General features: G+C 46.9%; 1 protein-coding gene across 5 annotated transcripts in view; it reads left to right on the top strand.

Moving 5' to 3' along the window:
• TTC13 (tetratricopeptide repeat domain 13) overlaps window positions 1-13499 on the top strand; it is a 76283-nt gene that overhangs the window by 36790 nt on the left and 25994 nt on the right. For all 5 annotated transcript variants that reach the window (XM_054576737.1, XM_054576736.1, XM_054576735.1 and 2 more), the window contains 7 exons: window positions 2224-2306; window positions 3767-3908; window positions 4154-4328; window positions 5938-6094; window positions 10001-10131; window positions 11265-11397; window positions 11976-12068. In XM_054576737.1, the coding sequence (XP_054432712.1) occupies window positions 2224-2306; window positions 3767-3908; window positions 4154-4328; window positions 5938-6094; window positions 10001-10131; window positions 11265-11397; window positions 11976-12068 (914 nt within the window). The remainder of the gene's footprint in view (window positions 1-2223; window positions 2307-3766; window positions 3909-4153; window positions 4329-5937; window positions 6095-10000; window positions 10132-11264; window positions 11398-11975; window positions 12069-13499) is intronic.

Genomic DNA, 13499 nt, shown 5'->3' with positions numbered 1-13499 from the left:
AGAGGCTGAAGAGAGATCAGACTGAAGAGCGGGGGCCTCCGGGTGCGCCTCAGCGCGGTGGGCGGCGGTGTCCCCGGCATCTCTGCCAGACACGGACACCCAGGCTCTGCACGCCGGCTGCGCGCACCTCCTGCCTGCCCTCCCCACGGTGGTTAGCGCCCCGCCCTGGCTCTTCAGCCTGGAAGATCCCCCGCTGTCCCCCACACCCAAACAGCCACCAGTCCCGCCTAGTTTGCCTTCACAGATGTCTCCCAAATCGGACCTCCTCTTCTCTTCCGAGACGCTCCATTCGGGCGTTCATTTTCTCTCTCCTGGACACCAAAGCGGCCTCCTACTGGGCGCTCCATTCCCCCACCCTCCGGTCTGTCTCCTCTGCTCTCGTGGAGCGGTCACCCTCTCTAGAGAGCCCATGGGTGCGGCCGCACGCCCGCCTGCAGCCGCAGTCCTCCTCGCCTGCTGGACCGGCGGGCGGCGCAGAGCGTGGGGAGGCCCTCCCTCCCTGGCCCCGCTGTCCACGTGGGCCCGCCCCGGCCCCTCGGTCTCCACCGCTCCCCGCTGTGCGCCCTGCCCTCCTGCCGACCCGCGCCCCCTGCTCTGCGTGCCCCCTACCCCTGCGCAGCCCCCTGCCCCGTCCGTGAGGCCTCTGTCTTTACCAAGTTCCTTCTCTTTCTCCGGGACCCGGCTCAGCTGCCACTGTCCCTGCGAGCCTGTCCTGTGTCCCAGGCCCAGCCCTCGGTCTCTCTCTCCACCCCCAGAGCCTCGACTCCGCCTCTGTTGTAGTTCTTAGTTCTGTCCTGTAACCTGGTTCGACCTTAGCTTCCTAACTCCACTGCGAGTTCTTAGAGGACTGGGATAACGATGCTCCTCTTCATCTCCCCTGTGCCTCACTGCCCGGCACATAGTAGGCGCTCGGCACTCAATACATGTTTGTTGAATTAAAAATAGAGTTGAGAAAAATTTTTAATCAATATGCCACAGCAGGAGCCCAATTAAGAGTGGTTTTTAACGTTTCTTAACTATTAAAATGCATCCATTTTCCTCTTTCTGCCAAGCAGCATTCAGCCGGATTCCTTAAAGAGCAGGGTGCTGCCCGTTGTTGCCTTTGAAGAGTTTTAAGAAGCCAGCCTCGCTTATCCTGCTGCCCTTCTCCACCCCCGAGAAAATTAAGGAGCAGGGAGTGAGGAACGATTTGGAAAGAATTAGGATTGTACTGCTTTTGCAAAGTGATTTCATGTGCCTAGCAAATCATTAAATATTTATTGAGTGCCTACCATGTGCAAGGCGTATGATGTCTTTAGTAGTTTTCTGCTATGAACTGTCTAATCAGGTGTGAAATGATTATCACAGAAGTTGTAAAGTCTCATTAAAGCTATTAGAGATCCTGATAGTTTGTAGCCATTAACATTAGATAGGTCTTTTCCTTGGGAAATGTGTGAGATGGCTTCGTAATTTTTTATTACAGTAAATAACCAAATCATGATGAAAGGCACATTTGATCTGGTGTAAGCCTAGGATGTCAGTTCTGGACCAGAATGGCACATTTTGTTGATGGTTTTCACAGCAAGAGTCCCGCAGCAAGCGAGCGCACAGTGTCCCAGGTCCCCCCCGGCAGCACGGTGCCCGTGTGGCCTCCGCTCCCTTAGCCGCAGACCCGCGGTGGCGCTGGCAGGCGCAAGGCCCCGCACGCCCCAGCTGTAAGGCTTCTGTTTTATTTTGTTTTACTGTTTCCCTTGTAGATCACGCAGATCTCTCCGTTAGCCAATCTAGGAGACTTTTTGCTTGTTTTATAAACAATTTTGCTTTTTTCCCCTCTTTTGTTGATTCAATTTTATTGCTGCTAGTTGTGATCATTTTTACTTTTTCACAGTTACTAAGTGTTTGTTCCACAGGGCTTTTGTTAATTTAGGAAATGATATGAATAAGAAGGTGATATTACTGAACTGAGCGTACTGATGAAAAAGAGTGAGAAGCTATTTTCCCATTTCGAAAGGGAGAGACTGAAGGCTCTGCTATTGTTCAGAGCAATGCATTTGTTTACTGCTGAAATTAAGTCCTCCAGATTCATAGTTTATTGTGCTTCTTACCTCCCTCTTTTTTAAAAGTCCTCCTATTTAAACAAAATCACTCAGAGATCATGTATAATACATAAGTCCTTTAGTGATTTAAGCAAAACTCAATTTTCACAGTTAGGCAAGTGAAATAATTTTCTATGTACTTTTACAGGAAGCTATTGAATCCTTCAAAGAAGCTTTGAAGCAGAAAGTTGATTTTATTGATGCATATAAAAGTCTGGGGCAGGCCTATCGGTAAGTGAAGCAGTAACAGTGGGGTAGGAGGGGGCGTGTAGAGTGGGGAGCAAGAGAGCCTCGTGCGACAGTGGTATCAATGCGAAATCGCGTCTCCTAACCCAAAGAAATGGCCCTTCTAAATCACATAGGCATTGACTACTTGCGGAGATCTTCTCTGGAGTCTAGAAGGACCCATGTATCAGAGGATATCATGATGCATAGTCCTCTCTTAAAACAACCTCAGTTTGTATATATACTGAGAAATGCAGGTCTAGAAAATGCAGGTCTTTCTGGGGTTATTGTTGTGACTCGTGGCATTATACACCATTGAGTTACAGATGCTGCTGCCACTTTAGGCCATAACTAAGGTCACTACCCGCATCACGATGACCTGCCCGAGGGCTCCTAGAATAGCAGAAATGTTACATTTCCGATGCGCCTCTGTCAGGGACAAGAAGTCGTGCCGAGACCCGGGCGTCCTGGCTCCAGGCATGGCCCTGAGAAGTGGAGCTGCCCCACTCTGGGTCTGGAAAAACGTGTGCAGTCTGTTTCGTAGGTGCTCTGCAAGGCGGGAGGGGAAGGCAGCGGCAGACGCCCCTTCGGACTCAGCCAGGCACCTCGCTCAGGAAGGATGAAGCGCAGGAGCTCAGTTACCTGAGGCAATAGTTGGGGAACCTGTCTTATCCTGACTTGAAGAAAGTGGAGTTTGATTCGTTTGGATGATATTTATTTTTCCTGTCCCATGGAGCTGTTGGGAATGTTCATTGAAAACAGATTGAAAGCACGTAATAAATAGTAAAGTGCTGTATAAATGTCAGCTGTTATATTTTTAAATATTCATTATTTATAGAAAATTGATGTATGGGGTATATTGAAAGTACTTTATTATTTGTAAACATTTTAATGCATAAAAGAAGGTTGGTCAGTAATAACCATTTCCACTCTGAAATGGTCACAATTCTAAACTTCTTTTTTCAGAATTTTAAATCACAGCAATATACTAGACTTTAAGTAAAGTAACTTTAGTGACAGAAAAATATACAATTTTAAGCCTGTGGATTTGATTCAGATTGCTGAGCCTTTGTATGATTATAATCTACATGCCTGGTTTTTTTGTTTTGTTTTTTTTTTTTTTTGAAGGAGAAATGTATGTTTCTATCCAAATACTAAAACTTATGCACAGTTTTGTAGGGGTTGGAGCTCATGATGAATTAGGGAAAGGGATTTGAAGAAGCTATAGGTTAATTTTCCCCAAAGAATTTTAAGAGCTCTGTGGTTATCCTATAATCTGGTAAGATTTAAAAAAAGTCAGTGAGATGTGATGTGCCCTAGACTACATGGCTGTGAAGTGGTAAAATTGACACAGGAACGCCCGTGCCAAGGCATCCTCTTCACAGACTGGCCCTGAAGAAGAAAAGGTGTTGTGTGTGTCTGCCAACGCGTGTACACTGTATCCCTAACTGTTGTGAAATCCCTAGAGAACTGGGCAACTTTGAGGCAGCCACCGAGAGCTTTCAGAAGGCCCTGCTGCTCAACCAGAATCACGTGCAGACGCTGCAGCTCCGGGGCATGATGCTCTACCACCACGGCAGCTTGCAGGAGGCCCTGAAGAACTTTAAGGTGAGCCTCCCGTGGTGCGGTGGTCGTGGTCGGAACGGGCGGGGTGGCAGGAGTGGCGTCCGTACCTCAACAGAAAGGAACAACGTCCACCGCCTTGTCCTAGAGGCTAGTGTACAAGCACGTATTTGGTCTGACTCAAGCCAGAGGGAAAACTGTCCTAAGTTCAGATGAAAGAATAAAGCGCTCGGATGTTCTCTTGGGCTGTCTTGGTGCTAATGGGGCGTTTCTGTCCCCCAATCCCTCAGCGGTGTCTGCAGCTGGAGCCATACAACGAGGTGTGCCAGTACATGAAAGGACTCAGCCACGTTGCCATGGGACAGTTTTATGAAGGCATAAAGGCCCAAACCAAAGTTATGCTCAATGATCCTCTCCCAGGCCAGAAGGCCAGCCCAGAGTATCTTAAAGTGAAATATCTCCGAGGTAAGTCAGAAAATTGCAGAATCGTTGAATTTTAATGCACAAAGCTGTGGAAATCGTATTGTCGTCACTTTTGTCCCATGAGACAACTGAGTGTCAAAGGCAGAGGCCACCGGTCCTCCGCCGCCCTCGGTTAGGGGTGCGAGCCAGACTAGACGGAGCCCATGTCTTCTGACGACCAGCTCAGTGCTTTTTCTGCCACTTCCTGGGTATTTCCCTGGTAAAGCTAAAAGTTTGACTCAAGTCAGGGAAACGTAGTTGGAACTAAATGTGACGATCATCTGCGTATTCATGTCTCATCGCATCTTATCCCAAGATGCAGGAGTGACAGGAAAGGGCCCTTCCCTGAGATTTTTTACTGTTAACATGGGAAGGGGCTGTCTTTGACCGGTCAGCCTCTCACGTCAGAACTCTGACGTAGTTGCGCGAAATTAAATGGGGACGAGGAAGAAAGCAGATCTTAGAGTTATCTTTTTGTGAGTCATGCTCTTACTCAGCTTTTCACTGCCGTACCTAGAGATGTTTTTGTTTTTCATATAAATCCCAAGTCTTCGCTTCCATTCCTTCCCTTTTGTTACCATTGCCCCTATACCAGTACTGTCCAACGGAGAAAAATTGCAAACTATGTACGTAATTTACAGTTTCTAGTAGCCACATTAAAGAAGTGAAAACAAACAGGTGCAGTGAATTTTAACAATACATTTAATTTAATTCGGTATATTCACAGTGTTAGTTCAACATATAATTAATGTGAAAACAGTATTCCTTCAGTATTTTACTTTTTTTATAAGTCTTGAAAATCTGCCATGTAGTTTATACTTATAATACATCTTGATTTGTGTACTAAATTTTCATTGGAACTATTTGATCTAAATTTAGATTTCATAAAATTTAAAGTTGAAAAAGTAGATTTATATGTGCAAGTTGTTCCAAACATACTGAAGTTTTCTAATAATTGAATTAAGTATGTTTTTACGTTTAAATTAATTCAAATTAAATAAAAATTCAAAACTTAGTGTCTCATCACTCTAGCCACATTTTAAGTACTCAGTTACTAGGTGGCTAGGGGCTACCTTTTGGGCGGCATAGCTTTGTACTCTAAATTACAGTTCCCTCTTTTTTTCTGGTTTAGGAGAACTTGGACTGGTGAACTATAGACTGAAGGATGGGGTACACTGTATCCTGTTTTGTTTTGTTTTTCTACCACCACCTTATAGAGATAAGCAGCAGTTGATCAGTCAGTTGATGAAACAGTATATATAGGCAGTTTATCATCTATCAGTTAACAGAGAACCCATCTGTCTATCTGACATTGAACATGGATTTTCAGACTCTGGAACTGAAGAGTGAGATCTTCAGTGTGTTTCATGGAATGGTGGTTAAAGTTTAGCCAAAGCGGATCCAGACTGGCCGGTATTTCACCCTGGGACTCATTGCCGGTTACTCCGATTATCATAGAACGATAGTGAGGTAATAAAACTTGGAGTCTCCATTTAGATAGAATTCTTGTAATTAAGTAACAGTCTGTTACAAAGTATTCGCATGGCAGCTAGCTACCAAAAGTGTTTCCTCAGCAGTATTTGGGGTGTCAGACCTCGTTTCCTGTGTGCAGAGTATTCTCGGTACCTTCACGCACACCTCGACACGCCGCTGGCGGAGTACAACATCGACGTGGACCTGCCGGGCAGTTTCAAGGACCACTGGGCCAAGAGCCTGCCTTTCCTCATCGAGGACTACGAGGAGCAGCCGGGGCTGCAGCCCCACATAAGGTGAGTGCTTTCGATGGTTCTCTTCTTCAGTACTGAGCTCTAAGTTCATCACGACACCTTTTCGTCGATAAATGGCTTTCTCTTCATGTTTCTGATTAATTTATTTTTTGATTTGACATGTCTGCAGATATTTCTTTCTATTTAAAAAGTACCGTGCAACTTCTCTTGGGGTAGCATCATTCCTTCTAGGCTATTCTTCCCTGCCGGTTTTGGGCAACCGTCAGGCGTCAGATACACTTGTAGTTATTGGCCGTCTTTGAGACGCGTTACTCTTTGCCGTGTTACTTTTAAAACACATTACTGAACAGACCGGAAATCACACTGCTGGCCACCTGCTGCTGCAGTATGGCAGGGCAGAGGTGCCGCAGGGCCACCCCATCACAACACAGACCCCGAGAGGCGACTCCTGGGAGGCTGCCGCGCCTCGAGGGTGAAGGGCCTGATCTGACTCTTCACAGATGGACCGTTTCACTCTCTAAAAAGAAAGAAGGGGGATTGAAACTCGAGTGGTGAATGTAAGCACATTTAGAAGGAAGAACGCGTCCTGGGGGGAAAGCGCGTCTAACAACCGCTGCGGCAGATTTGCCCTAGGAAGGAATTAGTGCGAATTTGGGCCCCAGGTATTCGCACAGAATGAGGCTGTTAACGTGAGAACCGGCAGAAACAACAAATGGCAGACTTAGACCCTCAAGGACTGCAGATGCTGGAATGATTGAGTACAGGCTCTAAAATAACTCCAAATTAAGTATTTAAAGAAATTATGAAGAAATCACAAACACGAACAAAGAGAATATGAAAGATGACCGGGCAGATTAAAAAAATAATTGGAAGCTTTGGGAATAGAAAATAAAATCATTGAAATGAAGAATTCAGTATGTAGGCTAAATAGCAGATGAGCCATAGCTGAAAATTGCAGAAGTGGAAAACAGAGCGCTAGGGATTATCCAGAATATAGCGCGGAGTCAGGGAGTTAGAAAACGTGCAGGGATAGAAGATGCGGAAGATGTAAGCAGGTCTAGTGTGTGTCTCATTGAAATCTCAGGAGAGAATGGGAGAGAGGCAATTAAAAAAAAAAAAAATGACTGAGGATTTCCCAGAACTGAGGAATCCACAGATTTTTTTTTAAAGGGTAAATGAAAATAAATTGGAGAAAACCTAAGATAAGGAGGAAAATCTTTAAAATAGAAAGTCATGCCACCCCAGTAAGGATGTGTATGAGAGGTAACCAATCGATGCTGCTTTTTCACATAGATGTTTTTCTCCCTCTCTTTCTGTCCCACCTTCGCTCTCTCTGAAAATAAATAAATAAAATCTTTTAAAAAACCAAACTTAGAAATTATAAGAACTGCTAAGAGTTTAGCAAGGTGGTCGACTATAATCAACATTCAAGAATCACTTGCATTTCCATATACCAGCAAGAAACAAAAATACCATTTATAATAGCAATAAATATATCTTAGAAAAGATGAACAAAATCTGTATGGAATTCATTATAAAACATTACCGAAAGTTACTAAGAGAAAAGAAATACATGGAGAGAAATAACTGTGTTCATGAATAGGAAGTTCTATGAGATCAAGTCATTTCTCTGCAAATTAATTGTAAGTCCAATCATATGCCATTCAAAATTGGAAATAGTTTTTTGAGAAACTTGATGAGCTAATCCTAGAAATTGTGTGGAAAAACAAAGAACCAAGAGTCATCAAGATACTCTTAAAGATGACGGTGCCAGGCTCGGAGGGGAAGGTTCTCATCCTACCAGATAGGAAACCTAGGATAGTAACGAAGACAGAGTGGTACCGGGGCAGGGATAGAGAGCAGACAGGTAGAACCGAGGAGCACAGCTGGGAAACCGTCCAACAGCCTCGAGAAACGGCCGCCGCGGTGTGCTGTTGGCGGGGCGGGGCGGGGGGGGGCGCGGCTCGCCAGTGAGTGGCAATGGGACTATGAGGCTGTTCCCTGGATAACATAAAACTGATTTTTGTGACGGTGTAGATAGAGATCCAGTTTTCGGTGAATAAAATCTTCAGTGTGAGTGGCAACATTTTAAAAATTTTTAGAGAAAATGTAAGTGGAGACTTTTATGATTTTTGAGGTAGAGGAGAATTTTTAAAACAACGACACACAGTACAGACCTTGGACAAAAGGATTGATAGACAAAAAGGACTACATTGAAACTAAGAACTTCTGTTCAGCAAGACACCATGAAGAGTGAAACGATCAGCTCAAACTCGATGAGCAAACACTCCAAAGTCTGATAACAGTAAAACGGACCAGAAATGGGGATCAGAGAGTTTAGATTGCTGCAGCCCCACCGGCCGGCAGTGTGTCATTGTCTTTAAAGCTGGATACTTGCCTGTCCCACAGCCTGGTGACTCTGCTGTGCACACACAGTAGAGAGCCTTGCACTGCTGCGCCGTCTACCAGGAGCCTGTACAGGACTGTTGAGAGGAGTGTTTACTCAAAGCCGAAAGCTGGAAGTCACCCCACGTGTCCGTGCACAGAAGAGCGGATGAGCGTAGCCTGCCCCACGACGGGCAGCCGTTTGGCAGCATGGGCATGGCCTGTGCGACCCTGCGACCCTGTGGCTGGTCCTAAACACCCCACGGAGCAGAAGCAGCAAGTTGGTGGACTACGGGGTTACATCGTTTCTCCCATAAAGCTCATGAGAAAACTCTAGAATATGTTGTTGAAGGATATACATGATGTAACCTATTTTTTAAAGAAAACGGTAAAGGAGTCATGAATGCAGAATTATAGACAAGTTACCGCTTGCCGGGGGCTGGAGGATAGGATATGGAAGAAGCAGACGAGTAGGTAGAGCTACAGATTGTCCTGCTTCCTAAGTTGGGTGCCGGGGTTGTATGTTTTTGTATGTCTCAATCACTACATAATCAAAAATAAAAAAGGAAAGGGGCAGTGTAAAGAGGTTATATGTGTTCTCTGCCAGCCCTTTTTAGGGAAATGCCTCTACGCAGGGAATGGCTTCCATGGCATCCCTGAGCCACTGTCCTTGGAAAGGCCTGCTTGTGACGTTGGCTCCTGGCTGGCGTCTGGGAGCTTGGACTTCAGGAGTGTCCACCACGCCCGGGGCGGGTACGGGTGGCTCCCTGTGTCCAGGCTGTCTGCACAGGCGCGGTGCTTTATGCTGAGCACCTGCTTTCCTTCCCCATAGATTTGGGCGGTTCTAAAATGACCCCCCAGTAAACCCCCTTGGCACTGGGCGTCTAGTGAGCTTCCCTGGTTGGCAGCACTTCACTGGGGGAGCTCATCCTGTGTGTCCTCTGGGAGAGGACACTTGGAAGCTTGTACCACCCGGTCACCTCCGGACTTTGCCCAACGCGCCTTTTCCCTTTGATGTTTGTGCGTGTGTCCTTTCGCTGAAATAAATGACAGCGCTGCATCATGTGAGGCCTCCTCGTGAAGAGCTGGACCTCAGGGGTCTTGGAAGCCTCAGCACAACCCGTATTTAGAACTGCAGCATTTGTTACGACTTCTAGCAGGTTGACAGCTAAACAGTGGTGGTCACATACACCATTCAAAGTATTCCTGCTACAATCCCGAGGAGGGGGATGGGCGTAGGCTGGGGGTTTGGTTGCTGTGGGGAAAGGCACTCCATGCAGGCTGGGTATCTGGAGGAGTTTACAGAGCAAGGGATGGTCTGAATTGCAAACTAGTTACCAGTATTGCTAACAAGCATGTGATAGTAATTCTTTACCTACTCTGCGAGATTCCTTCTGTTGCTCTGTGTATGGTTGGGTGCAAAGCTCTGGACAGAGTAAAAATTACGTGGTCACAGATTTCTTGATTAGCTTTCGAGGCGAGGAAGTGACTGTTCCTCTGGAAGTTTGATTACCCCGTGTCGTGTTGTAGAAGTCCTTACCGCACATGTGATGTTTCTTCCAGAGACGTGTTACATCAGAATTTTGAGAGTTACCAGCCTGAGGTACAGGAGCTGATTTGTGTGGCTGATCGTTTGGGGTCACTGATGCAATACGAAACACCAGGTTTCCTGCCAAACAAGAGGATACACAGAGGTATTTTGAAACTGTCTGAAAATGGAAATATTCCTGACAAAGCAGAAAACGATTGCTCAACGACCTTGTGCTTTTAGAAAAAATCACATATTGTGCCTACTTAAAATCGGCATGTGATCATAACAGAAATGTGTTGGTCCATTCACCGCATTCCGCGAGAAGACTGCGCCCCACCTGGGCTTCGTGCTTTGCTGAGTGTAGATATATAACAGGTCTGAAGGCTTTATTGTTGGGCGGACGGTCCACCCACAGCCACCGTGTCCTTGCTGTTGGCCTGATGGAGAATGTGACCTGCAGGCGCCTCAGTCGGGAGCGGAGTTGGGGGCGGGGAACTTTGGGGGTGTCTCTAGTTTTTGTTGATAGTTTTAGGGTCATCCTGATTGTAATGTGTATCCAGTCCCATTAAATTACCAATACTTGTGATTCTTTATACAGTTGACCCTTGAACAATGCAGGTTTGAACTGCATGGGTCCACTTATGTGTGCATTTGTTTCAGTAAATATATTAGAAAATTTTATAGAAGTCCCCTTTCTACTGTGAAGCAATCGCACAGGTTACACTAGGCGACCACAAAGCAGCCTACTGCTGACACTTCCGTAGTGCCTGAATCGTTATACCTGCAAATAAATGTAAATATAACTTTTTCATATGAGCTTTTCATTTTTGATGTCTAATGTTAATAACATGTATAACATCTACAGTGTATCACATAAGACAATATTAATACAGGTGCTGCCAGACAATTTGTCTTGTAAACCAATGATGTAAACTTATGGTACTGCTAAATACAGTACAGAACTGTGAAGGTATTTTCCTTATGATTTTAATTTCTCAAGCTTACTCTATTCTAAGAATACAGTATATAATACACATGACATACAAACACATACGTAATAGATTACTTATGTGATCAGTGAGGCCTTTGGTCACCAGCAGGCCACTGGTAGCTAATCTGGGGGACTCCAAAGTGGCACACGGACTTCCGCCCATGCAGGGCATCAGTCCCCCTAAGCCCTGTGCTGTTCAAGGGCCAACTGTATGGGGACCCCAGAGCAATCCCCGAGGCTCGGTGAGGGCCAGGCCCTTTGAAGCGCGCCCACAAGGTCCTGCACCCGGTGCTTCTCTCTTCCAGCCATGGGTCTGGCCGCGCTAGAAGTCATGCAGGCTGTGCAGCGCGCGTGGGCCAACTCGAAGGTCCGGGTGAGCGGGAAGACGCGGCTGCTGCAGTGGAGGGACATGTTCGACATCGCAGTCAAGTGGAGACGGTAACTAAGGCTTGCGGGCCGAGAACACCAGATCTAATGATCGGGAAAGAATCCGTCTCCTCGAAGGCTTTGCATTCCGCTTTATGTACTGACAATAAGCCTTGTACACTATGTTTTCCTCTCTAAAGTTTGTCAGAAACTGCTGGCAGCATTATTCTTTGAAATGCACTCAATATTTACAAGATAGGAATCATCGTGTTTCCGAGTACGTTTTTAAAAGAAGTGTTTTAGAAAAAGCCCCTTGAAAGCTCGTTCTGTTCCCTGTGGTACCTTTGAGTGAACGTGGGGTACTTCCCTTTATCGAAGTGTCTGGGTAACCGCTCCATTTAGGCAACTGATGATTTCATTTTCATGAGAAGCCACTTCTCCACTAGTAAACCGGCACCAACTTCTTCCTTGGCCCAGTCGGAACATCTTTTTGGCATTTGCATGTTTGTGTGTCATGTTCATAGATGTAATGGTCTGAGCAGTTGCTTCGTCCCTACTTTTGCAAAGACTTCTGTATGTTTTATTTGTAATGCTTTTGAACCTTTCTGGGTCATCAAAGGTCTTCACCTTTAACGAGTTCTGTTTCCTAGGATTGCAGACCCAGACCAGCCGGTGCTCTGGTTAGATCAGATGCCAGCACGGAGTCTCAGCAGAGGCTTCAACAACCACATCAATTTAATCAGGTACGGCCCTTCTGTGCCTCTTTTTATTTTCCCGGGAGTTTATTCTAGGTTGACGGGTCTGGAGACCATGAGGACCCACCGCTCCTTTCCCGGTGACTCTGACGGGGCCTGCACAGACTCGCTCTGCCCCCGCAGAGCGCGGCCTGCGTCCTCCGAGCTGGTGCGGCTGCAGGAGGAAGCGCGGCGCCCACCCTGGGCCCACCTCAGGCTCCGTGTCTGACACAGAGCTCGTGGAAGGGCAGGCTGCCAGGTGTTTGGCCAGGGATGTCCCTCTGTAATGGGTCCTGAACCCCGATAGAACGCAGTTCGATGGAGGACATTCCGTTTACCATAATATCCTGATAACATGCGGTGGCTGTTGTGGGGAAGGCCCCCCCTCCCGCCGCCAACACTCAGAGGATTTGGAGCAATGACGCCGTCTGGTCGCTGTCTGCCTGGGCAGGGGGACGGACACCTCAGGGATGGGGGGGCTCTTCTGCCCGGGGGCTTGCAAGTTAGGGCCCTGGTGAGGTGCTCGCCTCTTCACTGCTCCCTTCCTGTGCTTAGCCGTCTTCTAAATAAATGGTGAGCAAACAGTAAAAGGCAGCAGCTTCGAGGGGAGCCGCTCCATTTAATTGTAGGTAGAATTTGCAAATAAACACGGTTGTCAGTCCCATCTCAAATGCTCCTCGCTCCAAACTTTGAATCAAGAAAATAATACTCTGTACACCTTTGACATTCAAGTTTAATGGAAATGTCACTTATCCATTTATTTGTTCTTAATTTCTAAAAAATAATTTTCCCTTGTGACTTCGGTATTGCAGTTTCTTACGGACTGACCTGTGACATTTATAGATTAAACTCAGCTAACGTTACTTGGAGTCCACTGTCAGTGCGCTGTGCTTTGCGGTGACTGAGGAGTTAGTAAGTCCTGGTTCAGAAGGCTCGCAGCTGAGTGCAGACGATGCACCAGTGGACAGCTGCGAGCTGTGTTCAGATGTGGTGGTCACATGTAGAGGACGCCGGGGGACACAGGACAGGGCCCTGAGACTTGCCTCCGGGTGATGCCTGGGCAGTTTGGAAAGGGGGAGAGCAGCGAGAGGTGGGGAGGCGGAGGCCCGCAGGGGGTCAGCACGGTCGGGAAGGGACGACCGATTCGCTGGGACTGGGGGCTGGGTTGCAGTGAAGGGAGCGCGAGCCATCAAGGCCTGAAAGACGGGCAGAGACCGAAATGTAAATCACTTTTTTCCCCAAAGTATAAAAAACTTTCTGCTCCAAGGGAAGGCATTCCCCCCCCCCCACCCCGGAAATGGTGCTGAGCTATTCAGAGGTCGTAAGCAGAGAAGTGACGTGAGCACAGTTGCACAATCAGATGGTCACTCTGGCCGTAGGTGACAGAATAGGTTATACAGGCGGGGACCTGGGAGGCGAAGGAGCAGGCAGAGAGTTGCG

Source organism: Pteronotus mesoamericanus, unplaced genomic scaffold (genome assembly GCF_021234165.1).
Source record: "Pteronotus mesoamericanus isolate MK-2021 breed Mesoamerican mustached bat unplaced genomic scaffold, CSHL_Meso_final contig_347, whole genome shotgun sequence".
Classification (NCBI taxonomy): domain Eukaryota; kingdom Metazoa; phylum Chordata; class Mammalia; order Chiroptera; family Mormoopidae; genus Pteronotus; species Pteronotus mesoamericanus.
Note: the sequence above shows the minus strand (reverse complement) of the source record. Positions and strands in the feature narration are given on the sequence as shown.